Source organism: Budorcas taxicolor, chromosome 15, assembly GCF_023091745.1.
Source record: "Budorcas taxicolor isolate Tak-1 chromosome 15, Takin1.1, whole genome shotgun sequence".
Lineage (NCBI taxonomy): Eukaryota > Metazoa > Chordata > Mammalia > Artiodactyla > Bovidae > Budorcas > Budorcas taxicolor.
The window spans coordinates 64,273,778-64,299,217 of record NC_068924.1 but is presented as its reverse complement, the minus strand read 5'-3'; the positions used below and the strand labels follow the sequence as shown (position 1 = coordinate 64,299,217).

At 41.2% G+C, this 25,440-nt stretch overlaps 1 protein-coding gene across 1 annotated transcript in view; it reads right to left on the bottom strand.

Moving 5' to 3' along the window:
- Positions 1-25,440, bottom strand: part of TRIM44 (tripartite motif containing 44) — a 111,205-nt gene that overhangs the window by 60,447 nt on the left and 25,318 nt on the right. Inside the window, exon 3 of the mRNA XM_052653111.1 lies at positions 7,567-7,806. Within this exon, the coding sequence (XP_052509071.1) occupies positions 7,567-7,806 (240 nt within the window). The remainder of the gene's footprint in view (positions 1-7,566; positions 7,807-25,440) is intronic.

Genomic DNA, 25,440 nt, shown 5'->3' with positions numbered 1-25,440 from the left:
AAAAAAGATCTTCACGACCCAGATAATCATGATGATGTGATCACTAATCTAGAGCCAGACATCTTGGAGTGTGAAATCAAGTGGGCCTTAGAAAGCATCACTACGAACAAAGCTACTGGAGGTGATGGAATTCCAGTGGAGCTGTTCAAATCCTGAAAGATGATGCTGTCAAAGTGCTGCATTCAATATGCCAGCAAATTTGGAAAACTCAGCAGTGGCCAGAGGACTGGAAAAGGTCAGTTTTCATTCCAATCCCAAAGAAAGGCAATGCCAAAGAAGGCTCAAACTACCGCACAATTGCACTCATCTCACATGCTAGTAAAGTAATGCTCAAAATTCTCCAAGCCAGGCTTCAGCAATATGTGAACCGTGAACTTCCTAATGTTCAAGCTGGTTTCAGAAAAGGCAGAGGAACCAGAGATCAAATTGCCAACATCTGCTGGATCATGGAAAAACCAAGAGAGTTCCAGAAAAACATCTATTTCTGCTTTATTGACTATGCCAAAGCCTTTGACTGTGTGGATCACAATAAACTGTGGAAAATTCTGAAAGACATGGGAATACCAGACCACCTGACCTGCCTCTTGAGAAACATATATGCAGGTCAGGAAGCAACAGTTAGAACTGGGCACGGAACAACAGACTGGTTCCAAATAGGAAAAGGAGTATGTCAAGGCTGTATATTGTCACCCTGCTTATTTAACTTCTATGCAGAGTACATCATGAGAAACGCTGGGCTGGAAGAAACACAAGCTGGAATCAAGATTGCCGGGAGAAATATCAATAACCTCAGATATGCAGATGACACCACCCTTATGGCAGAAAGTGAAGAGGAGCTAAAAAGCCTCTTGATGAAAGTGAAAGAGGAGAGTGAAAAAGTTGACTTCAAGCTCAACATTCAGAAAACGAAGATCATGGCATCCGGTCCCATCATTTCATGGGAAATAGATGGGGAAACAGTGGAAACAGTGTCAGACTTTATTTTGGGGGGCTCCAAAATCACTGCAGATGGTGACTACAGCCATGAAATTAAAAGACGCTTACTCCTTGGAAGAAAAGTTATGACCAACCTAGACAGTATATTCAAAAGCAGAGACATTACTTTGCCGACTAAGTTCCGTCTAGTCAAGGCTATGGTTTTTCCAGCGGTCAGGTATGGATGTGAGAGTTGGACTGTGAAGAAGGCTGAGCGCCAAAGAATTGATGCTTTTGAACTGTGGTGTTGGAGAAGACTCTTGAGGGTCCCTTGGACTGCAAGGAGATCCAACCAGTCCATTCTGAAGGAGATCCACCCTGGGATTTCTTTGGAAGGAATGATGCTAAAGCTGAAACTCCAGTACTTTGGCCACCTCATGTAAAGAGTTGACTCGTTGGAAAAGACTCTGATGCTGGGAGGGATTGGGGGCAGGAGGAGAAGGGGACGACCCAGGATGAGATGGCTGGATGGCATCACGGACGCGATGGATGTGAGTCTGAGTGAACTCCGGGAGTTGGTGATGGACAGGGAGGCCTGGCGTGCTGCGATTCATGGGGTTGCAAAGAGTCGGACACGACTGAGCGACTGAACTGAATTGAACTGATGATTCAACAGTGATTAGGGGAAAATGTATTGCTCTAAAAATTTACATAAAAGAAGACAGTAGTAAAATCCACAATCTATTTAGGCAGAAAAAAGAATAAGGTAAACTCAGAGCAAAGAGGAAAAAAGCAGATGTGCGTAAAATAGAAAACAAAGAGGAAAATTAGCATATCCAAAGTCAGTTCTTTAAAAAAACTAATAAAATTAATAAAATATAAGTTAGAATGATCAAGGATAAAAGAGGGAAAATCACAAATTATCAGTATCAGAAATGAAAGATGAGTTACTATTCTAGAGACTGCTGCTGGTGCAACTCTGTGCAACCCCGTAGACGGCAGCCCACCAGGCTCCTCTGTCCCTAGAGACTATAGACAATTAAAATATATGAGAAAATACATAAACAACTTTATATTAAAAACTAAAACAACTTAGGTGAAAATTACAAATGCCTTGAAAATCACCTATTTTAACATTTCAAATCAATGTAAGATGAAAAAAATTGACTAGGTCTATATCAAAGAACTTGAATTGGCTATCAAAAACCTTCACAGTGCAACCCCATAGACGGCAGCCCACCAGGCTCCTCTGTCCCTAGAGACTATAGACAATTAAAATATATGAGAAAATACATAAACAACTTTATATTAAAAACTAAAACAACTTAGGTGAAAATTACAAATTCCTTGAAAATCACCTATTTTAACATTTCAAATCAATGTAAGATGAAAAAAATTGACTAGGTCTATATCAAAGAACTTGAATTGGCTATCAAAAACCTTCACATAAAGAAACTCTGTGACAGATGGTTTTGCTTATAAATTCTACCAAATATTTAAGGAAGAAATAACACCAATCTTACAAGAACTCTTCCAGAAAATAGATGAGGAGGAAATAACTTCTTAGGTTGTTTTCTGAGGCCAGCACTATCCTAATACCAAAGGCTGACAATGAAATTATAGAAATATAAACTTACAAATGAATATCCCTCTCTGAAGAGGGCTTCCCTGGTGGCTCAGACAGTAAAGAATCTGCCTGCAATGCAGGAGATCCAGGTTCAATCCTTGGGTCAAGAAGATCCTCTGGAGAAAGGAATGGCTACCCACTCCAGTATTCTTGCCTAGAGAATTCCATGGGCAGAGGAGCCCAGTGGGCTACAGTCAATGGGTTCACAAAGCGTTGGACATGACTGAGAGACTAACACTTTCACCTCACATCTCTCTCTGAACACAGACATAAACATCTTTAACAAAATATTAATGAATTGAACTCAGATAACACATAATGACCAGGTGGGAGTTTATCTCAGGAATGCAAGGTTTAGTATTGTAATGCAAGATTCAACATTGTAAAATTAACCAAAGTAATCAGCCATCACACCAGAATAATGGAAGAAATTCACTTGATAATTTCAGCGGATAAAAGAAATATCTTACATCTAACCATGTTCATCTGAATTATTGTTTCCCAGGTCTAATGTCACTTCTCTTTCATTTCAAGATTTTTTCTTTGTCGTAAGTTTTTGGAAGTTTGATTTTGATGAGTCTAGGTATGGATTTCTTAGGTTTATCTCTCTTGGGTTCATTCGGTTTCTTAAATCTTTGGGTTTGTATTTTCAACCAAATTTTAGAAATCCTTTTTCCTCCCCTTGCTGGACAAGTGACATATATATATGAGCTTTCTTTATTATCCCATAGATCTCTGAGATTCAATTCAATTATTTTTCAATCTTTTTTCTTGGTTGTTCAGACTGAGTGTCTATTGATGTGTCTTAAATTCACTGATTCTTTCCTCTGTCATTTCCTATTGCCCATTGAGCCAGTCCAGTGAATTTTTCATGTCTGTCATTGTATTTTTCAGCTTTAAAATTTCATTTGGTCCTTCGTTATATCGTATATTAATATTTCTTTCCTGAGATTTAAAAATATTTTTCATTTGTTTCCAGCATGTTACTGCTTATTGAGACATTTTTATAATAGGGATCTTAAAGTTCTAGTCTCATAATCCCTAGTACTGTGTCTTCCTGGTGTGGCCATCTCCTGATCTTCTTTCTCATTAGAATTGAGATTTCACTGGTTCTTGGTATAATGAAGAACTATATCCTAAACATTATAAGATCCGGTTACTAATTATACCTTCTATTCTAGCAGACTGTCAACCTATTTAGGTTCAGAACACATTTCCTACATCACTTTTACGGCTTATGGTTCACATGTCATGTGAGTTTATTAAACTTCTGCAGTGCCATTCTGGTCGCCTCCTTCAGATGACAGAGCTCCAGTCTATAGTCTCCGTCAGTGCCAGCTCAGGAGGAGGAGGGGAACCAATGCATCACTACCAAGTAAAAAGGAAAGTATGATTCCATCCACTGAGTCAGCTGGGGAGGGGTGTTGCCTAGTTAATGCAGGGTGAGAGGGAGGCGTTAAAGCTCCATCTACAGTGCCCACATGGGAGGGGTGATATGAAAGTGAAAGTGTTAAGTCACTCAATCGAGACCCCATGGACTATATAGCCTGCCAGGCTTCTCTGTCCATGAAATTCTCCAGGCAAGAACACTGGATGGGTAGCCATTCCTTTCTCCAGAGGATCTTCCCGACCTAGGGATTGAACCCAGGTCTCCTGCATTGCAGGTAGATTCTTTACCATTTGAGCCACCAGAGAACCCCACAGGGGACAGTTTGCTATTTCTTTCCTATTATTGCAGAGGAGTGGTAGAAGTCAGAGTTCCACCTTCAGGCTCCATAAGAGTTAGGCATCACTTAATTACTGTGATGTAATTACAGTACAAACTTTTACCTAAAGACTCCATGGAGAAAAAATGACACCCCATTAGTTTGGGTGAGGGCGCAAAATAGGGTTTCCCTCACTGGCTCCACTACTGTGGTATCAGCTGGGGCTGGGAAGGGATGCAACTTTTTTCATGGTGTCTTCCACACCAGGAAGACACAGTATTAGGGATTATCAGATGAGAATTTTAAAGTCACTATTATAAACACCAGAATAGGCAGAAATGATTAAAGGGTTTCTTTTCAGTTGAACTGCCCTTTTCCAAGTCCTTTGGCTAGAGAGCAGGTTTTCTCTTGGAGATGTTCTGTTTGTCTGTGCGCATTAGTATTTCTAGCTTGCAGAACACCCAGGCCAGGATATATAGGAAGCAAGAACCCTGCATCCACTCCCCTCAAGAAAATCCTTGTGGTGTGGCTCCTCATATCCCAAGATCCCTGGTCAGTCTGCCATCTTTTCTCCACTTTTGAGAATCTTCTAGTAGGTGACTCAGTATTTTGTCTAGGAATTTTTGCTGTGATCAGTGGGAAGGAGTACAGTGAAAATGAATTTACTCCATCTTGTTCAGAACCAGAACGTGCAATTTGTTTTTAAATGTGAAGAAGAACTAAGGATAGAAGGTTGGAAAGATGGCTATATACATAAAATGAATCAAGTACAGTAAACTGTTAATGGCAGAATCCTGGTGCAAATATATGGGTGTTATCTATAAAATTCTTTCAATTTTGCTATATATATGAAATTGTTCATAATAAAGTGTTGGGTAGGATTTTCTGATCAAAATAAAAATTCAGGAAAATTTTAAAGACCTATACAATGCAAAGAGAAGCAAACAATTCTTCTGTTGAGTGAAAGAGAGGTACTGGAAATTTGCTCTGATCAGTAAGTTACCACATTAGCTGGAATGAGCGGCTATTAGAGAATAACAGCTTTGTGTAAAAGCTTTAGCCAGATGTATGCTACTTCTCATTTTTAATAGCTTACTGTGTCCACTGCCTGGTCCTTAGGGCTTGTCATCTTTGCACCCCTCAGAGCAATTCCATCGGAGTTAACAAGGATAGTGAAACTGAGCTACTCAAGTAGTTAAAGGACAATTAATGTTGGGGAGGGGCTAAATTCTTTATTTGAAATGAAAATTAGAGAGAGGGTATCTCTTCAAAATGGAATCTTTATTTCTGAAAAAAAAAAAAAAATAATCGACACACAGAATAAATGTGAAGGGTCCAATCTGAGCTGAACTGGGGACAGAGTTACGTCAATGACCTCTTAAGGCTGAACCTTTGTTTGTTTGGACTTTGGGCACAAAGTCCACTCCATTATTAAAGAAAAATTTTAAATAAATTAATTTTAAAATAAATGTATTATTATTTATAATTAATTTTTTAAAAGACACACAGTGACCATTTCCACAGAGTAAAGGGTCTTAGGAATGCAAAGCAGTCCAGGACACTGATTCTCCTTATTCTTCCCACAGATATAAACAGGACATTTGGCAGATGGTAGGGAAAAGCACAGGCACAGAACAGGATGGACTGAATCCTGGCTCTTTTCTGCTAACTAAACGACACCTGGTCAGTGTCTACAGGTCTTGGCATCTCAACAGCCCATGTGTAAAATGGATAAAATGAACACTGAAATAAAGATTAAATGAAATGATAAATATAACATGCTCTCTCACCTATCTAGAAACGTATTTAGGCACACACTTTGTTAATTCTGGGGAGGATGAAATGAAAAGAACAAGTGCTATTCTATTCCGTTCACACACTGATGACAATTAATCAAGAACTCTAGATGAGTGAAACAATGGTCTCTCACGTTCCCTGTCAGGACGACACCAGCAGTACCCGCCTCCTAGATGGACCCTGGCTGCTTTGTTGGCTGGATTATTCTGTGGCTGGGCTCTCCTGGGCCAAGGCAAAATTATTCGTTAAGGCTGAGCTGACTGAGTCAGCAGCTATACTAGAAAGTTCACGGGACTCTCCTAGGTTTTCTTCTAGAAAGGCCTACCCTAAACCTACCTGGCATGAGCTTAACCAGATTTTTCAACATAGTGGTATGAAACCTCATCAACAATAGCCTCTCTCCAGTGGCTGAAATATAAGTTTTACATGTGGGCTTCCCAAGGTGGCGCTAGTGGTAAAGAATCCACCTGCCAATGCAGGGGCTGCAAGAGATGTGGGTTCAATCCCTGGGTCTGGAAGATCCCCTGGAGTAGGAAATGGCAGCCCACTCTAGTATTCTTGCCTGGAAAGTTCCATGGACAGGGGAGCCTGGCAGGATACAGTCCACGAGGTCGCAAAGAGTCAGATGCTGCTGAGCACATGCATTTAAAAAAATGGCCACCTTAATTTTTTTTTTTTTTTTAGCAATAGATTCTAAATGGCTGAATATGTTGTTTGGTAAAATGTCTTAAGATTCTTTTATTCTTGTTACAAAATAACAATGAATGTAGTGACCTAAACTGTCATTTAACATTTACCTTGAGTCTTTCACTGCTATCTTTGATCCTCACAATGCCTGAACCCACATGCCCCTCAATCCAATAGTCATGCCCCCAATTTATGCAATTAGCTTCATAAAAAGACCAGCTGGAGGCACATTTTCACTATTCACAACATGAGTCCACTCTTTTATTTTGGCCTGCTTTATGCTCACTTCCTGACATTCTCATTCAGCCCAGTTCTCATCCCCGTGGTGACTTTATCTATAGGCTCATTTAATAATTGGGAATCTGTCAATTGTCCTCTTCTTTGGCTCTGATTTCTGGCTTCCCTCATTACCTGGGAACAGTATCTGGCCCACTGACTACACTCCTTTAAGGCACAGTGTACACATATTTTGCTAGGCCTAGTTTTTGAGTGCAGACCTGAGCAGTCAATATTTCCAAACTGGTTTACACACCAGTCTAAACACTTTCACTTTTCACTTTCATGCACTGGAGAAGGAAATGGCAACCCACTCCAGTGTTCTTGCCTGGAGAATCCCAGGGACGGGGGAGCCTGGTGGGCTGCTGTCTATGGGGTCGCACAGAGTCGGACATGACTGACATGACTTAGCAGCAGCAAACACTTATGTCCTATTGAAGCTTTCAATCCATTCATGTTTAGGGACCAAAATGGGGGAATTTCCAGAATTAACAAACATGGCAGTCAGTTTCTGCCTATTTTTCAGGCTACTGGTTTATTACAGGCATTCTCCTTTACCTCTGCCTTTGGCTCAGCTGATTCATTAGAGGTATCAAGTTGTTCCTTGGCTTGGGCCATCTGAGTCATCAATCTATCCATATGGGACTGGATGTCAGCCAGTATCTCAGTCACATGAGCTGTGGCCATTGCTTCCTGGATATCCACTAAATGAAGGGCCTTCTGCTCTTCATCCGCAATCACTTTTTGAACTTTCTTAAATTCTTGCTGTATAAACGCCTTCATCTGGTCCCGCGTTACCTACAGAACAGAGACAAATAAGAATACGTTGGACACACAAAGACATGGGAGAGTAGGGCTATTATTCTAAATCCTAAGTAGCCGTGGCCACAACACAAACCGTGGGTCCTATCAGATCCCAAAGTTTTGGGAATATCCTCAGAACAATGTTTCTCGGATATTGTTGATGAATTTCCTGCTACTCTTTTTGCTTTTTTCATTCTTTAGGAAGTGATTCCTTGTCCTTCCTTTTTACTTTTTCGTTTTCATACCAGTAATACATTACTTTCTAAAAATTTAATAGGTATTGTTGTTCTTGTTTAGTTGCTGAGTCGTGTCTGACTCTTTGTGACTCCATGGACTGTAGCCATTCAAGCTCCTCTATCCGTGGGATTTTCCAGCAAGAATACTGGAGTGGGGTGCCATTTCCTTCTCTAGGAGATCTTCCCCACCCAGGGCCTGAACCCATGTCTCCTATATTGCAGACAGACTTTTTGTGTATATTTAAAAAGATAGAAATTCCTCTTCTCTCTCTTTCCCAATACCATTTTCCTCCTCAGTGGGTTAATTACTGTTAACAGTCTGATACATGCCTTTCTGGTCATTGTGTGTGTGTGTGTGTATATATATACATATATATACAGGCATACCTTGGAGACTCACAGGTTCTGCTCTAGACCACCACGGTAAAGTAAATACTACAATAAAGAATCACACAAACTTTTTGGTTTCCCAGTACATATAAAAGTTATATTTATACTACACTGTAGTCTATTAAGTATGCAAGAGCATTATGTTTACAAAAATAATATATATACTTTAATTTAAAAATACTTCATTGCTAAAAAATGCTAACCATCATTTGAGCCTTCAGCAAGTCATAAACTTTTTATAATGGTAACATCCAGATCACTGATCAAAGATCAACAAGATAACAGACATAATAATAATGAAAAAGTTTGATATGCTGCAAGAATTACCACAATGTGACATAGGGACAGAAAGTGAGCATACGCTGTTGGGAAAACAGTACTGCTCAGTGCAGGGCTGCTGCAAACCTTCCATTTGTAAGACACGGTATCTGCAAAGCACAATGACATGAACCACAGCAAAACAAAGTATACTGTACACATACAGACAATGACATTGCTTTTATGTAAATGGATCATGGTGAACATATGGTTCTGTGTCTTGATTTCCTACTTAAAAAGTTAGTATATACAGAGCAACTTCATTCATTGTATTATTTTTAACGCATGTATGAAACGGGTATATATAGGTATGGGCATCTATATTTAGAGAGATAAAAGAATAAATATATCCATTAAATATTTCCCTTCTTTATAGAAATACAAGATATTTCCAAACTTTTGCTTTTATGAACAGGATAGCAATGAACATCAATGGCCATACCTCTTAATATTTGCATATGAATTTCTTTAGAAACCTTTGGAAACACTGAATCAATTTATATATATATTCTAAAACTACTGACTGACACTGCCAAACTGTCCTCCAAAACAAATGCACCAATTACATTCCCACAGTGTGTGAAGTATGCATTTTCCTACACTTCCCCCAAGAGTGGATAATACCAAGTCTTTAAATTTTCACTCTCTGATGAGTGAAATATATTATTGTTTTAGTTTGCAACAACTGCGTAGAATAAATAAACTGTGACTCCGCTGCATTTGGCTAGGGCATAAGGCAAAGAAAATGAGAAACTACCAAATCTGAACTTCTAAATGCCATATCTTGCCAGCAACTACACGTATTGATGTTTCCTCATAACCATGTTTATTTTATGAGTATTTTTAGGCAGCTATGCATACTGAGTAGCTGAGCTAGGAAACAGGGAAGAGGCAGAACAGTAGACAAAAGGACAAACGCCAGTAGAGAATTTTAAAGCTGAGAGAGAAAGTAGCTGCCATCTAAGCGAACCCCTGGCTTTCACAGATGAGGAAGCAGACCCAGCTGTAAACTTGTAGGAGACACTGAGTTCTCCAATCTTTCCGCTCCCAGTCTGGTGCTCTGTTCACTATAACTGTCTGTCAGAAGGGAAGTCAAACTGGGAAAACCTAAAAAGGAGACTAGGAGAGAAAAAGACTACAGGAGAGAGGAAGAAGAGGCCATTTTCTATTAGCCTCTTAAAAACTGAAATAGGCTTGATACTTTAAGCAGCTTTTGTAACACTGCCATAAAAAACGTCAAGGCAAAATAAGGCCTGAAGGACACGTATCCATTCACACTGCAAGTGACGAAGTGACGTAAGCCCTCATGAATTCACATACTCTTTGCAGGAACTCTCCCCAGTGCTAAAGAAAAGGGGAGAGGGAGTGTTAAATGTTATTAATGTCCCTCCAAGTTCTTTATCAGATTGAGAACTGTGATGTGTTTATTTATATAATTCCTTTTTATTTTTAGTGAATATATTTCAAGGGTGTTATGCTTTATGGTAATCATTTATCAGTGAATCTGGATCCCTACCCTTGAAATAAATTTAGTCTTATAAGACCTCTCTTTAGAGACTAAATCTTTAACTAAGGCATAAACTTTTTGAATTCCTAAGAAAAGCTCTTCCAAGTGACTAAAAATGGAGAGCCTAATAAAAACTGACTTGTAACCTACAGAGAAGGCTGTTGCAAGTCCCTTGGACTGCAAGGAGATCCAACCAGTCCATCCTAAAGGAGACTAGTCCTGGGTGTTCACTGGAGGGACTGATGTTGAGGCTGAAACTCCAATACTTTGGCCACCTCATGTGAAGAGTTGACTCATTGGAAAAGACCCTGATGCTGGGAGGGATTGGGGGCAGGAGGAGAAGGGGACGACAGAGGATGAGATGGCTGGATGGCATTACCGACTTGATGCACGTGAGTTTGGGTGAACTCCGGGAGTTGGTGATGGACAGGGAGGCCTGGCGTGCTGCGATTCATGGGGTCGCAAAGAGTCGGACACCACTGAGTGACTGAACTGAATTGAACTGAACCTATTTCACTAGACATCACATACACATGTGATATGAAGTTAAGAAGCTGACATCACAGTCAGGAAAGGTGGGGATTACATTACGGTAGGTGAATAAATCATGGTTTTTAAATTTTAAATTATCTCTTTTCCTTTACTTTACATAGGTTTTTCAACCTTTATTTTAGGCAATTAATTTTTATACAGATTAGGTCACAGATTTGAAGGCAGAATACTTTACAAAACCTTTATGCCTTCTTCTCACTCCAATTCTCTATTAATCAACAATAGGTATTCTCCAGCCTAGTTCAAAATGGCAAGAACAAACTTTTGGGTCATGGCATGCATTTAAATCCAGAGCCCAAGGGAGAGACTCCTCGGAGGATTAGGCCACTGGTAGGTTAACAGGTTGAGTACTCTGGAGAAAGGACCCCTACCAATTGCAGAAATGAAACAGCTTTCAAAACTTCCTTTCAGGTTTCATTTTACCCCATCATCAGAACTCCATCCTGCTATAAACTTCACAGTTCTCCAGGAGCAACCAGCCCTTCACATCAGCACTGATGGTTGGGAGCCACTGACATCATTTCTGAGTAGGCTTCCTAGAATTTAGGTAGTCTCCATCCTACAGCTTCCCAAAGATGACAGTGATAGCCTCTACTCTTGACTATACTACACGCAAATTATGTCAAAAGAAAAAGTTCTTCATAAGCAGACAGAAGGCCGGATGTATCACAGAATGATAAGACTGGTGACGTAGAAGTTTCCTTTTTATAGAATCTACTAGTAATTGTCACACCTTTTAAAAGCCACAGAACTTCCCTTGCCCCAAACAAAGTCTTAATGTAGAACCCCAAAGTGTAATAGAGCCCAAAGTAAAACCACTCTGGTTAAAAGAAAAACCTTCTCTTCCTCCCCGAAGTGCTTCCTGGGGCACTGGAGGTGCACTCCAGGAAAATCGCACCTGAGTAGCCTGGGTCCCCTACACAAGTGAAACCATAAAAAGAGTTTGCTCTCTTTGGTCAACTGATTGTTCCCTAAGTTGTTAAAACTTTAAAGCTCTAGGTTATATGCAAGTTGATATATCTTTCTTATAGGTGTATTCGGTAAAAAAAAAAATAGCATTTTCTAAAATTACTTAAACACAGCATATCAAAGAATAAGCAGCTTATTTGTGAATGGTCAGAACTAACTAGTGAACATCTGATTGCTCTTACTTACTAGAGCTGAGTCCAACTTTCTGGTAAGGAAAAAAAAAAATCCCCAGAGAGGTACAGTCACAAAGTATGGTTTAGAAGCCAACTTGCCTCGGGTCTAGGTCTGGTGTACCTTCTGCCATAACATGTTGCCTCTAAGGATCCCTTTCTTCCTGCTTCAAGTTCTTCATATTTATTTCTTCTTAATTGAGATATTTCTGCTGTTAACAGGTTGCTTCTGTTATTATCCCCACTAGGACATTATTTTCCCAAAGTGAATCTTGGGAGGAAGGATGTACATTTGAAGAGTTAAGTCTCATCCCGTGGTACTTTCCATATGCTCTTATAGTTAACATTTCTAAGCCAGACCAGACCCAAGAGGTATGCAGACTGGCACTTTATATATACATAATTAAACACATAAAACCCTGAATTAAGAGCTTGTACTTGGAAACACTACCATTCAATGGGTTTGACATGAACTGGAAGTCATTAACTCATTAGCTGGCCTGTAGGAAACCAAGGATTTATTTACTTTTTATTATAGGAAGATTATAAAAACAACAAGCATACTAGCTAGAAAGCATCATGATGGCTTAAGAAAGATTTGTTCCAGAAAAGTGTTGCTGAGATGAACTGAGAAAGATGGAACATGGTCAGGAACAGGAAGCTACACAAAAGCAACACATCTGAGTCTACCCTGATTGAAGCTTCCAGAAGTACTTGCTCTATTAGTCAAATCTTCTGCAAATAACTTTAAAGTAGCCCATTCCAAAAAAAGAAAAAAAGGTTTCAGTGGAACTTTTTCAATGCTATAATCTGTCCTCACTCCCACAACACAGTACCCTTTCAGCATGCCAGTGTCCACGGAAACTTTCAGGTAGGCAATCTCAAAGTTAAGGGTGCCAGTATAGCCTGTGGATTTATTCTGGCATTTTTGCCTCAAGAGAGCTCCTTGCAAACCTCTGCCAAGCTCCAGTGAGGGCAGACAAGGGAAGAGCTTCATCAGCAAGGAGGACAGAGTCTTTTTTCAGTGGATGCCTGGATCTCCCATCTCCTGTGTATGAGGGGACTAGCCAATATTTATGAATAAAACAACTGTCCATTCCTAAGGCTTGGGAAATTATCTAACAGAAGCTTCCCTTGTGGCTCAGACAGTAAAGAATCTGCCTGCAATGTAGGAGACCTGCGTTCATTCTCTGGGTTGGGAAGATCCCCTGCAGAAGGGAATGGCTACCCACTCTAGTACACTTGCCTGGAGAATTTCATGGACAGAGGGGCCTGGCGGGCTACAGTCTCTGAGGTGGCAACAAGCTGGACACGACTGAGTGACTAACATTTTCACTACACTTCAGTTTTAGAAGCATAGCAGATAAGAACTATGGAAAAAAAAAAAAATCCCCCAAACTATGAACCACATTCTATTACCAACATTCTGAGAGATGACAAAAATTTTCCTGACAATGGTTAGAAGCTTGGATTGCTTGGATTTTACAATGGGGTATTGAGAAGCATAGTGAAAAGGTTATTAAAATGAACATTTAATCTCCTCCCAAGCCATTTTTCTCATCATCAGAAGCCTCTAGACAAAAGTAGTCATTAGTGTCTTCTTTACCTTCTTTCCTCTTTGTTAAGAGTACCATGGGATCGCTACCTCAGCCATCACTTAGTTATTTCAAGTATGCACTCAATGAACTAATAATGATATTTATTGTTCCAGTAATTATTTGTATTATAAAGACTAGAATAAACATGGCTTCCCTGGTGGCTCAGTGGTAAAGAATCTGCCTGCCAGTGTAGGAGATGCAGGTTCGATCCCTGGGTGGAGAAGATCTCCTGGAGAAGGAAACTGCAACCCACTCCAGGATTCTTGCCTTGAGAATTCTGTGGACAGAGGAGCCTGGCAGGCTACAGTTCACGGGGTTGCAAAGAGTCGGATACGACTGAGTGACTAATACACACCAGGATTCTTGCTTGGGAAATTCCATGGACAGAGGAGCTTGGCAGGCTACAGTCCATGAGGTCACAGTCAGACACAACTTGGTGACTAAACTACAACAGCAAACCAAACACATCAAAATGTCGGAGGGCGGTTATGTCTGAGAGCTGGAATTAAGAGTACTTTTCTTTCTTTTTCTTTACTTTTAAGTTCACATTTTCTACAATAATGTGTAATACTTTTTCTTTAAGAGTAATTTTTAAAAAGAAATATGGCTCAAAGAAAGTTAAGTCCTCAATAAGACATTAGCAAATCAAACCCAAAAAAGTATAAAAGGAATTATATACCATGACTTAGAGGGATTTACCCCAGGTATGCAAGGCTGGTTCAACATTTGAAAATCAGTTCATCTAATCTATAATCAACAGGCTAAAGAAGAAAAATCACATGACCATATCAATAGATACAAAAAAAGCACTTGATAAAATCTAATATCCATGTATGATAAAAATCCTCAGCAGACTAGAAATAGGGAAGAACTTTCTCAACTTCATAAAAAGGTGTACCAAAAAAATCTACAGTCAATGTCTTATTGTGTGGTAAGAAACTGATTTTTCCAGCTAAGATCAAGAACAAGGCAAGGACGTTTTATCTTACTTCTCCTTTTCAAAAGACAAAAGGAAATAAAAGGTTTATAGGTTGGGAAGGCAGAAATAAAGCAGCCTCTGTTCACAACTGACATGATTATTTATGTAGAAAATCTGAAAGAATCATCAAAAAAAAAAAAAAAACAGCTCCCAAACTAACAGGCAGTTATAACAACGCTGCCAGACAAAAAGCTAATATATAAAAGTCAATCACTTTCCTATATATACCATCGATGAACATGGAATTTGAATTTTAAAACACAATACCATTTAAATTAGCACCCCCAAAATTAAAGACTTAGGTATAAATCTCACTAAATATGTACAAAATCTGTATAAGGAAATCTATAATGAAAGAAATTAAAAGAGAAAATAATAAAAGTAAAGACAGTCCGTGTTCATAGACAGGAAGACTAAAAACTGTCAGGGTCTAATTAGCTGATTCAGTGAGTGGCCTGAAGTGTGAAGTCATTGACTTTTAAGAAACACCAGACACATCAATGACATATAGACATCACCACAATATAGTGGAAAGATATCTGCTTTAAGACCTTGTATAACTACAGCAACACCAACCCTCACTATACTGCTCTTATGGCAGAGTAAGGAGATGGGGTGAGGAGCAAGGCTGGGTGACTCAGACAGCATGTGTAATGTTGGCCTGCTTTCTGTCACTGGACATTCTCTTGCCCCTTAATCTGTGACAGAGACAGGGTCTTATGAATCATAATAATGAAGATGTTAAGAGGGACCATGTGCAAGCAGTGTTCCAAGTGCCATCTCAGACGTGTTTCTGATTTAATCCTCAGGGAGGCAATAATACTTTCATTTTATGGGGAGGGGACATTGAAGTCCCCACTGATGGAGTCACTGATCTGGTGTTACACAGCAGGTAAGCTATGGAGCAAAGATTCACTGCAGGCCAGCCTGATCTAGGTCATCACACTGAAAACCACTCTATCTAGTAACCTCCTTCCTCTGAGAACTAGGATGAGACCCCTGGAAAGCAACGTGGCATGGAAGAGAGCACTTGCGATGGGAAGTCAGCGGTCGGGATGGCATGCAGGTCTGTCTTTAAGAACTAACCAGCTGCGTGACTTTGGATAAGTCAGGGAATCTCTCAGGGCCTCAGGCTCCCGAGCTATTAAAAGTGAAAAGCTAAACTCAGTCTCCCTTGTATCTCTAAAATGATAGAGCTGCACAAATGTTACACTCTTGGAACTAATTCACTAATCCAGATTTGCCTCTAATCACATTTGTTGCTAAAACAAGAGGGGGCATCAGAGGAGTAGGAATCTGACCTAGAAGTTGTTAGCCTGATACACAGTCAAATTGAGAAGTAAAGAAGAATGCAGAATTAACACTTTTCCTATGGCAACGCTGCCCTCTCAAGAGATCATTCTCTCTCCTACCTTTAACCACCAAGCTTATTTAGAAAGTCACATAAAACTTGCACCCCGATCTCCTCCAGCACTGAAGACTCTCCTGGCTGCTGACTCCCTCTGCTCTCACGATCAGCTTCTCTGTACCATACACCACTGCTGATAGCCCTCAGTCTTCAATTTCTCTTCTCCCATGGTTTCTGCGACCTAGACTGCCCTGGTTTTATGTTCATCAGCTTCGTCCCCACAAACTTTACACATACTCTCCAGACGACTGTGACTGAGGAAACTACAAGGGTTTTTCAGCCTTGGCACAAGTTACATCTATTGTTGGTATTCGCTGTGGGGGGAAATGAACTGTGCTTTGTAAAATAGGAAGCAGCCTCCTTGGCCTCTGTGTAGTAGATGATACATTGCTCCCGATCCCCAATTAATGCAAACAAGAGTCTTCAGACATTGTGAAATGCCCTCTGGAGACAAAACTGCTTTCTCTCCATAACTTCCTGCTTATTAGTTTCATCTCATCTTTGCAATTCAGCTACCACCTCAATGGAGATGGCTCCAAAGCCTGGGTTTTCTCTCTGCGTCTCCAGTCTCACAATGCCTTTTGATGTATATCTCTACCTGGATATTTTCCTATTACTTAAACCATCAAGCATCAGACGGAATCCTCGTCCTCCTCATCATCACTGCTACCCTTTGGAGCACTTACATATTAGGCACTATTTTAAGCACTTTACATGCTGTTTCAATTAATCATCGCAATGATATCATGAGGTAGCAATTCTTATTGTATCAGTTTTATAGATGAAGAAACTGAGGTTGAGTGGGGGTAAGAAACCTGCCCAAATTCACACACAGAGCAGGTGGCAAATTTGGAGCTTGAACTCACATAGTTCGATTGCATAATCTGCTTTCTAAACACAACAATATTCTTTCGTATCTTCCATTCAAACCTTGTCTGTTCCCTTCTCCCTGTTAACAATATAAAAGCTTAGGCAGTCACCCAGCTTTAAACTCTGGAGTCAGGTTTTATTTTCTCCACTAGATAATAGATGGACTTAATATCTAGAGAAAAAAATTATGACATCTTTGCTTAGGGTCTGGCATTATGTCCCACACCTGTCTCCACCACAGGCTGGCTGAAGAAGCCTGCCCCTATACAAATGAATCCCTTTTCTTGCACCGTCTCCCATTACTCCCCACTAAATAACTATACCCAACTCTCTAGAGACTCAAACACTCCACTTAAGCTCCACCTACCCCCATCCCCACCTAGACCTACCTACGTTAAACTAGCCCCACTCTCACTTACACCACTAATTTTCTGAAACAAAATTCTATGTCACAAAGGGCTTCTGAGTGATCTGAAGAAACTCTTTAGAATTCCAATCCTACCTCCAACCTGTTTTCGGCCAGCTTTTTCTGCTTTCTCATTTTCACTTGGCCCAGAATCCTTGGCTTTCTAATCTTGACCTCAAATCCCACCTTAACCCTTTCAGGCTTGGTAACTACATATGTCCTTCAAGCTCTCCTTCTTGGGTGTTTAGACCTTAGATTTGCCTTACAGAGTCTTCAGCTAGGCTTGTATCTTTGACTTGCAGAATCACATTCTCATGGATAGGAGCCCCACATTTCAGCTAGAATACTCCAGCCTTCCTCTATTTCTGCCAGAGTGCTTCTTCCTGAGATTATAAATTTTGGTGCTTGAGCCTAAGTACTCTATTGTTCTTTATCAGCTTCATGTATAAGACCCGGCAATATGCTTCTTCTGAATATCCTCCCTTTCGTGGTTTTTCCTCAACATACATAAACACACATGTACATGAGCGCACACATACACAGAATGTTAGAGACTCAGGACTATGTTTTCTAGAGGCTTGGTGCTGGAAAGATCCTAATAAACACCTGAATCTGCTAATCGGCTGTGGAGTGGACAGCAACTGTGTGCTCTAGTCATCTGCGGGACACAGTTAGGGCAGGCCAACTAGCAGCCCCACACGAGAGACAGAGAGCTAACCACTGCGGTTACGGCATCAATGCAAGTACTCTCTCCTCCCAGGGCTGCTTGCTCACGCTGTCGGCTGCTGTGAATTTCGTGCCATGAGAACTTGATGTGGAGCCTGGTGTCATGGCACTGAACTGGATGCACCAGAGAACAATTCAAGAGGGATGCTGGGCTCTCTCTAAATGGTACTGCTGCTTGCCCTTAAGATGCTTCTCTCTGCCTGACTCCAGGGTGGCAACAGAGAAAGCAGTCATGAGCTTCTGAGGAGCACTTGGCTTGAGTGGACAGAAAGAAATTCTGGGTGCCCCCTGTAGAAATGTGAAAGTAGAAGAATGGGTCCCCAGAGACCTTTAGCACACGTGAATACAAGTGAGAGCATCTACTCCGCCTTGTTTTCAGCTTTATTTCTACCTTAACGTATATAGAAACCAGACAGATGGCTTCTGCCTCAGGAGTCATTGTTGAGGAAGTGGGAGGTAGGAACTGACCCTGAAAGTTTCAGGGGCAACTAAACAAAAATTATACTAGCTTTAAACCTCTTAGACTTAAATATACAAAGAAAGCCTATTTTATCTGTTGAAGATTGAAAGCAATTTCAAAACAAGACCCACCTATCACCTCCATTCTGGTTCTCTACCCAAACATCTTTCTTGCAAAGATATGCCTGGCTATCTGCATGCCATAGAGACCAACAAACCAACACAACCCGAGCTACCAGGAACCCTCAGCAAAGGACACTGAAATGCAGGGCTCCTGTTTTCTGGGTCTTCTTTGCTACAGAGGGTCAGAATGGTAAAGCTGGTGGAGTCTGTGGTGATAAAGAAAGCTTTTAGTGTTGGCCCTGCTCTGTGCTTCTGAAGCTCAGAAAGGGGTAAGTTTTTTCATTTGTAAAATAGGGCTAATAATATGGCTCTCATAGACATCTCTGTGACATTTATACAAAATAATACATGGGAAGAACTTAGTACCTTCTGGGAACCCAGACGTACCAGCAGAACTGTTCTGCTGGGCCAGGTAACAGTAACTGTGATCATGTAGGGGCTTCCTGCATAGCTCAAATGGTAAAGAATCCACCTGCAATGTCAGAGACCTGGGTTCAATCCCTGGGTTGGGAAGATCCCCTGGAAAAGGGCATGGCAACCCACTCCAGTATTCTTGCCTGGAGAATCCCATGGACAGAGGAGCCTGGTGGCAACATTTATCGTGGGTTTTTCCTTTGGTACCCACTGAGCTCTCACAGATACACAGCTCCAGTCAGTTCTCCCAGAGAAAGAGAGCCCACACCCTTGGGAGTAGATTCTAATTTCCCACAGGAACCCGGGAAAGACTTCCCCACAGACCCTAGGCACTGAAGAGGACGGAGTCAAGCCAGAGGTTCCTTGCCTCAGTTTCAGGAGATGGTCAAATTGTCACAGAGCCTTTTCTAGTTTGATAAGATTAGATACAATCTACTTCCATGACATGGACGCAAAGCACAGAAAGCACAGGAAGGACAGGTCACACTCCGTGCCTCAGCACCTACACAGAGCCTGAGGGTAGAGTCAGCTGCTCAACGTCACAGCTCGCCTCTATGACATTTGCTCTCTTTGGCTGACTCAAACCCTACAACACCTCCTCAAGGAGCTAACAATCTGCTAACCTAAGAACCACAGGGCCTGTTAGATAACTACAGTTTCGAAAATTCTTTTCGGGCCGCCAAAAGCCCTGAAACCAAACTTCATCATTTCTTATCTGCCTCTCAAAAGTTTATGTTTTCAGGGTTCAGTTCAGTTCAGTTCAGTCACTCAGTCATGTCCCACTCTTTGTGACCCCATGAATCGCAGCACTCCAGGCCTCCCTGTCCATCACCAACTCCCGGAGTTCACTCAGATTCACCTCCATCAAGTCAGTGATGCCATCCAGCCATCTCATCCTCTGTCGTCCCCTTCTCCTCCTGCCCCCAATCCCTCCCAGCATCAAGGTCTTTTCCAATGAGTCAACTCTTTGCATGAGGTGGCCAAAGTACTGGAGTTTCAGCTTTAGCATCATTCCTTCCAAAGAATCCCAGGGTTGATCTCCTTCAGAATGGACTGGTTGGATCTCCTTGCAGTCCAGGGGACTCTCAAGAGTCTTCTCCAACACCACAGTTCAAAAGCATCAATAAAAACATAGTATGATTAGTTTCAGTTCCGTAGGTCAGTTGTGTCCAACTCTTTGGACCCCATGGACTGCAGCACGCCAGGCCTCCCTGTTCATCATCAATTCCTGGAGTTTACTTAAACTCATGTCCATTGAGTTGGTGATGTCATCCAACCATCTCATCCTCTGTCATCCCCTTCTCCTCCTGCCCTCAATCTTTCCCAGCATCAGGGTCTTTTCAAATGAGTCAGCTCTTCGCATGAGGTGGCCAAAGTATTACAGTTTCCGCTTCAGCTTCAGTCCTTCCAATGAACATTCAGGATTAATATCCTTTAGGATGGACTGGTCGGATCTCCTTGCAGTCCAAGCGACTCTCAAGAGTCTTCTCCAACACCACAGTTCAAAAGCATCAACTCTTCGGTGCTCAGTTTTCTTTATAGTCCAACTCTCACATCCATACATGACCACTGGAAAAACCATAGCCTTGACTAGATGGACCCTTGTTGGCAAAGTAATGTCTCTGCTTTTGAATATGCTTTCTAGGTTGGTCCTAACTTTTCTTCCAAGGAGTAAGTATCTTTTTATTTCATGGCTGCAGTCACCATCTGCAGTGATTTTGGAGCCCCAAAAAATAAAGTCTGACACTGTTTACACTGTTTCTCCAACTATTTGCCAAGAAGCGATGGGACCGCATGCCATGATCTTTGTTTTCTGAATGTTGAGCTTTAAGCCAACTTTTTCACTCTCCTCTTTCACTTTCATCAAGAGGCTCTTTGTTCTTCTTTGCTTTCTGCCATAAGGGTGGTGTCATCTGCATATCTGAGGTGATTGATATTTTTCCCGGCAATCTTGATTCCAGCTTGTGCTTCTTCCAGTCCAGCGTTTCTCATGATGTACTCTGCATGTAAGTTAAATAACCATGGTGATAATATACAGCCTTGACGTACTCCTTTTCCTATTTGGAACCAGTCTGTTGTTCCATGTCCAGTTCTAACTGTTGCTTCCTGACCTGCATATAGGTTTCTCAAGAAGCAGGTCAGGTGGTCTGGTATTCCCATCTCTTGAAGAATTTTCCACAGTTTATTATGATCCACACAGTCAAGGGCTTTGGGATAGTCAATAAAGCAGAAATAAATGTTTTCCTGGAACTTGGTTTTTCGATGATCCAGTAGATGCTGGCAATTTGATCTCTGGTTTCTCTGCCTTTTCTAAAACCAGCTTGAACATCTGGAAGTTCATGGTTCATGTATTGTTGAAGCCTGGCTTGGAGAATTTTGAGCATTACTTTACTAGCATGTGAGATGAGTGCAACTGTGTGGTAGTCTGAGCATTCTTTGGCATTGCCTTTCTTTGGGATTGGAATGAAAACTGATGTTTTCCAGTCCTTTGGCCACTGCTGAGTTTTCCAAATTTGCTGGCATATTGAATGCAGCACTTTCACAGCATCATCTTCCAGGATTTGAAATAGCTCAACTGGGATTCCATCCCCTCCACTAGCTTTGTTCATACTGATGCTTCCTAAGGCCCACTTGACTTCACATCCAGGATGTCTGGCTCTAGGTAAGTGATCACACCATCATGATCATCTGGGTCATGAAGATCTTTTTTGTACAGTTCTTCTTTGTATTCTTGCCACCTCTTCTTAATATCCTCTGCTTCTGCGAGGTCCATATCATATCTGTCCTTTATTGAGCCCATCTTTGCATGGAATATTCCCTTGGTATCTCTGATTTTCTTGAAGAGATCTCTAGTCTTTCCCATTCTGTTGTTTTCCTCTATTTCTTTGCCCTGATCACTAAGGAAGGCTTTCTTTTCTCTCCTTACTATTCTTTGGAACTCTGCATTCAAAAGGGTATATCTTTCCTTTTCTCCTTTGCTTTTCGCCTCTCTTCTTTTCACAGCTATTTGTAAGGCCTCCTCAGACAGCCATTTTGCTTTGTTGCTTTTCTTTTTCTTGGGGATGGTCTTGCTCCCTGTCTCCAGTATGATGTCACAAACACCCTCTTCCAAAAACACAAGAGAAGACTCTACACATGGACATCACCAGATGGTCAACACCGAAATCAGACTAATTATATTCCTTGCAGCCAAAGATGGAGAAGCTCTATACAGTCAGCAAAAACAAGACCGGCAGCTAACTGTGGCTCAGATCATGAACTCCTTATTGCCAAATTCAGACTTAAATTGAAGAAAGTAGGGAAAACCACTAGACCATTCAGATATGACCTAAATCGAATCCTTAATGATTATACAGTAGAAGTGAGAAATAGATTTAAGGGACTAGATCTGATAGACAGAGTGCCTGATGAACTACGATTAGTCTCACTTCATAATTAAACTGAAGGTTCAGTCAAATTAAATGAGGGAGGTAATTAAGTTCCAGTGCTTGAATAAAATCATCCTGTTCTAATATCTGTGCTCTTTTGCCATAAAAGTAAAGGAAAGCATGGCATAGTTGATTTAACTTTTCCCCTAAAAGTCTGTACAAACTCAGACTGTATTTGTATACTATTCCCAACCCATCTTCTATAAGTAAAAAGTTAATGCTGCTGCTGCTGCTGCTGCTGCTAAGTTGCTTCAGTCGTGTCCGACTCTGTTTGACCCCATAGACAGCAGCCCACCAGGCTCCCCCGTCCCTGGGATTCTCCAGGCAAGAACACTGGAGTGGGTTGCCATTTCCTTCTCCAGTGCATGAAAGTGAAAACCTCCTATAATTAATACTAATTCTGTATAGCAATCACACAAAGGCAATTGATTGCCATCCCCAGCCCTGCGGCCTTGGACAAGTCATTAAACCTCTTACATATTTGCTTCTTCAATTGTAAAATGGGGATTATAATGTGTATTTAATCAGATTGACTTGGGAATTAAGGTGATATCATAGAATCTATTTCACCTACTAAAGAAGTAAAACAAAAGCCATTCAACCATGGGATGGTCATCTATTGGATCATGGGGTTGAATGGCAGTTCTCCACACAACCACAGAGACTCAGAGACTTGATGGATTTTACCCTTTGCCTAAATGCAGGTCTCAACCAGGGGAGAGGCTGGTTTTCAAATTTTACATTCGTGTATACATACAAGCATCTACGGGGCTTCCTCACTGGCTCAGCACTAAAGAATCTGCCTGCAATGCCGGAGACGCAGGTTCGATCCCTGGTTGAACTAAAAGGAAAAGCGGAGGGAGGGGGACAGGAAAGGAAGAGGCCCTTAAATAAAACTCTGGGTGGTTTTTTATCACTATTATCACAGTAAAGTTTTATATCTAGATACCCAGGCTCCTAAATTAAATGTCAAATACAATCCTGCACTGGAAACGTGAAGTGTGGCTGCTGTGGGAGAGTCCTGACAGCTCCATTGCCTTCTCGTTGGCCACGTAATAGGCCTTTTAAGCTCTGGCAGAGAGTATATTATCAAGGCTCCTGTCAGTGCAGAGGAGCTGGAGCAGGGGGGAGAAGGACATCACGATGTGTTAATTTTATTAAGCCATTTAAAGCTCAATTCCTTTGATTTCTAACAATGCTCCAGCCCCCTGGGCAGCTCAGAGACCATGTACACCTAGTTTTAAAAAGCCTGGAGTGGATTTGTACGGTGCTTCAGTTAGGAGCTCGGGTGCTCCATAAGAAAGAGAACAGTCAAAAGGTAAGGCAGAAGGGGAAGTAGGGTGGGAACCAGTATCCCAGTGGTATTTACTTTAAAGTGGGGTATATTTCCTAGTATGTCTCAAATGCCATACTTGATTTCTTTTGTGGCTCTTAATTTCTTTACTTTTATTTTAATTTAGCACCAGATAGTTATGCTAACTAGAGTTTGCTTCATAACAATAAATATAATTGCTTCTATGCATTGATTTCTCATTTCTACTGGGAATCTATGGACAGTCACATACTCCCCGAGGCAGATATGTTTGCCTTGACTTGAATGGGCAATAGACACTGAGTCAACAACCAGCAAGGTCACCCTGCAAAGCCCACAGTCAGCCAGCCAGGCAACAACACCTAGCGGTCTCAACTCAGTTTATTTAACTCAATTTATTTGCATGTTATTATCACTCAAAGAGGTAGCAATGGCCCTTTGAAACCTGCAATCTGTAAGTGTCACTAATCCTGGGAAGTGTTAATTGACGTAAGTGCAGAATCCAGTTAGTTATAAAACAAGGTGGCTTATTTTTCTCCACCAGTATCAGAAGGTCTTCTGAACTCTTGGAGGGGTTGAGGGAGGAATCTACACCCACCGTGAACCCTTGCCTTTCCACTGGAAACAGTGATGGTTCTCAGACTAGGAGACAGCTAGCAGCAGCCACCATTTACAGGATGTTGTCCTGTGCATTTTAAATGGATTACCTCATTTAATTTTCCTAACAACCCTATGAAGTATGTACTATTATCCTCTATTTTGCAGCTGAAAAAACAAACAAACAAAAAACCCCTGAGAAATGGGGAGGTTAAACACAGGATCTGCTCAAGACTGCAGTTATCAAGGCATCTGTCCCAGGGAGCTCTTAGTAACTATATAGTGTTGCCTCCCCTAACAGAGGCTAATGTTAGATCTCTGACTTTCACTCCTGCTAGAAGAGGAAAGGGGAAAGAAAAAGACTATTCACTGATGACATTTCAAGTGAAGGGCTGAAAAAAGAGTGACACAGACAATAATCTCTCAACAGTTTTACTGAGATATAATTCACATGTCATATAATTCGGTGCTTTTTAGTACATTCACAGAATTGTGTGATCATTACCACAATCAATTTTAGAACATTAGCAATCACTATCTCCCCATTCCTCCATCTCCCTCAGCCCCAGGCAACAAGTCTAGTTTCCTTCTCTAAAAATTTGCCTATTCTAGACATTTCATATAAATGGAATCAGGCGATCATGCAGTATTTGGCCTTTTGTGACTGACTTTCACTCAACATGTTTCCAAGGATTATCCTTGTTGCAGCATGTGTCAGGACTTGATTTCTTTTTATTGCCAAATAGTACTCCACTGTATGGATATACCACATTTCATTTACCCATGCATTGGTTGGGCTGTTTTCACATTCTGGACAGTATGAATAATGTTGCTATGAACACTGGTGTGCAGTGTTTGTGTGGATGTATGTTTTCATCTCTCTTGGGTTTATACCCTAGAATGGAATTGCTGGATAACACGGCAACTCTTAGGTTTAAACTTTTGAGTAATCGCCAGACCATTTTCCAAAGTGACTATACCATTTTATATCCCCCCAGAAAGCTCAGTTGGTGAAGAATCCACCTGCAATGCAGGAGACCCTCGTTTGATTCCTGGGTCAGGAAGATCCCCTGGAGAAGGGATAGGCTACCCACTCCAGTATTCTTGGGCTTCCTTTGTGGCTCAGCTGGTAAAGAATCTGCCTGCAATGCGGAAGACCTGGGTTC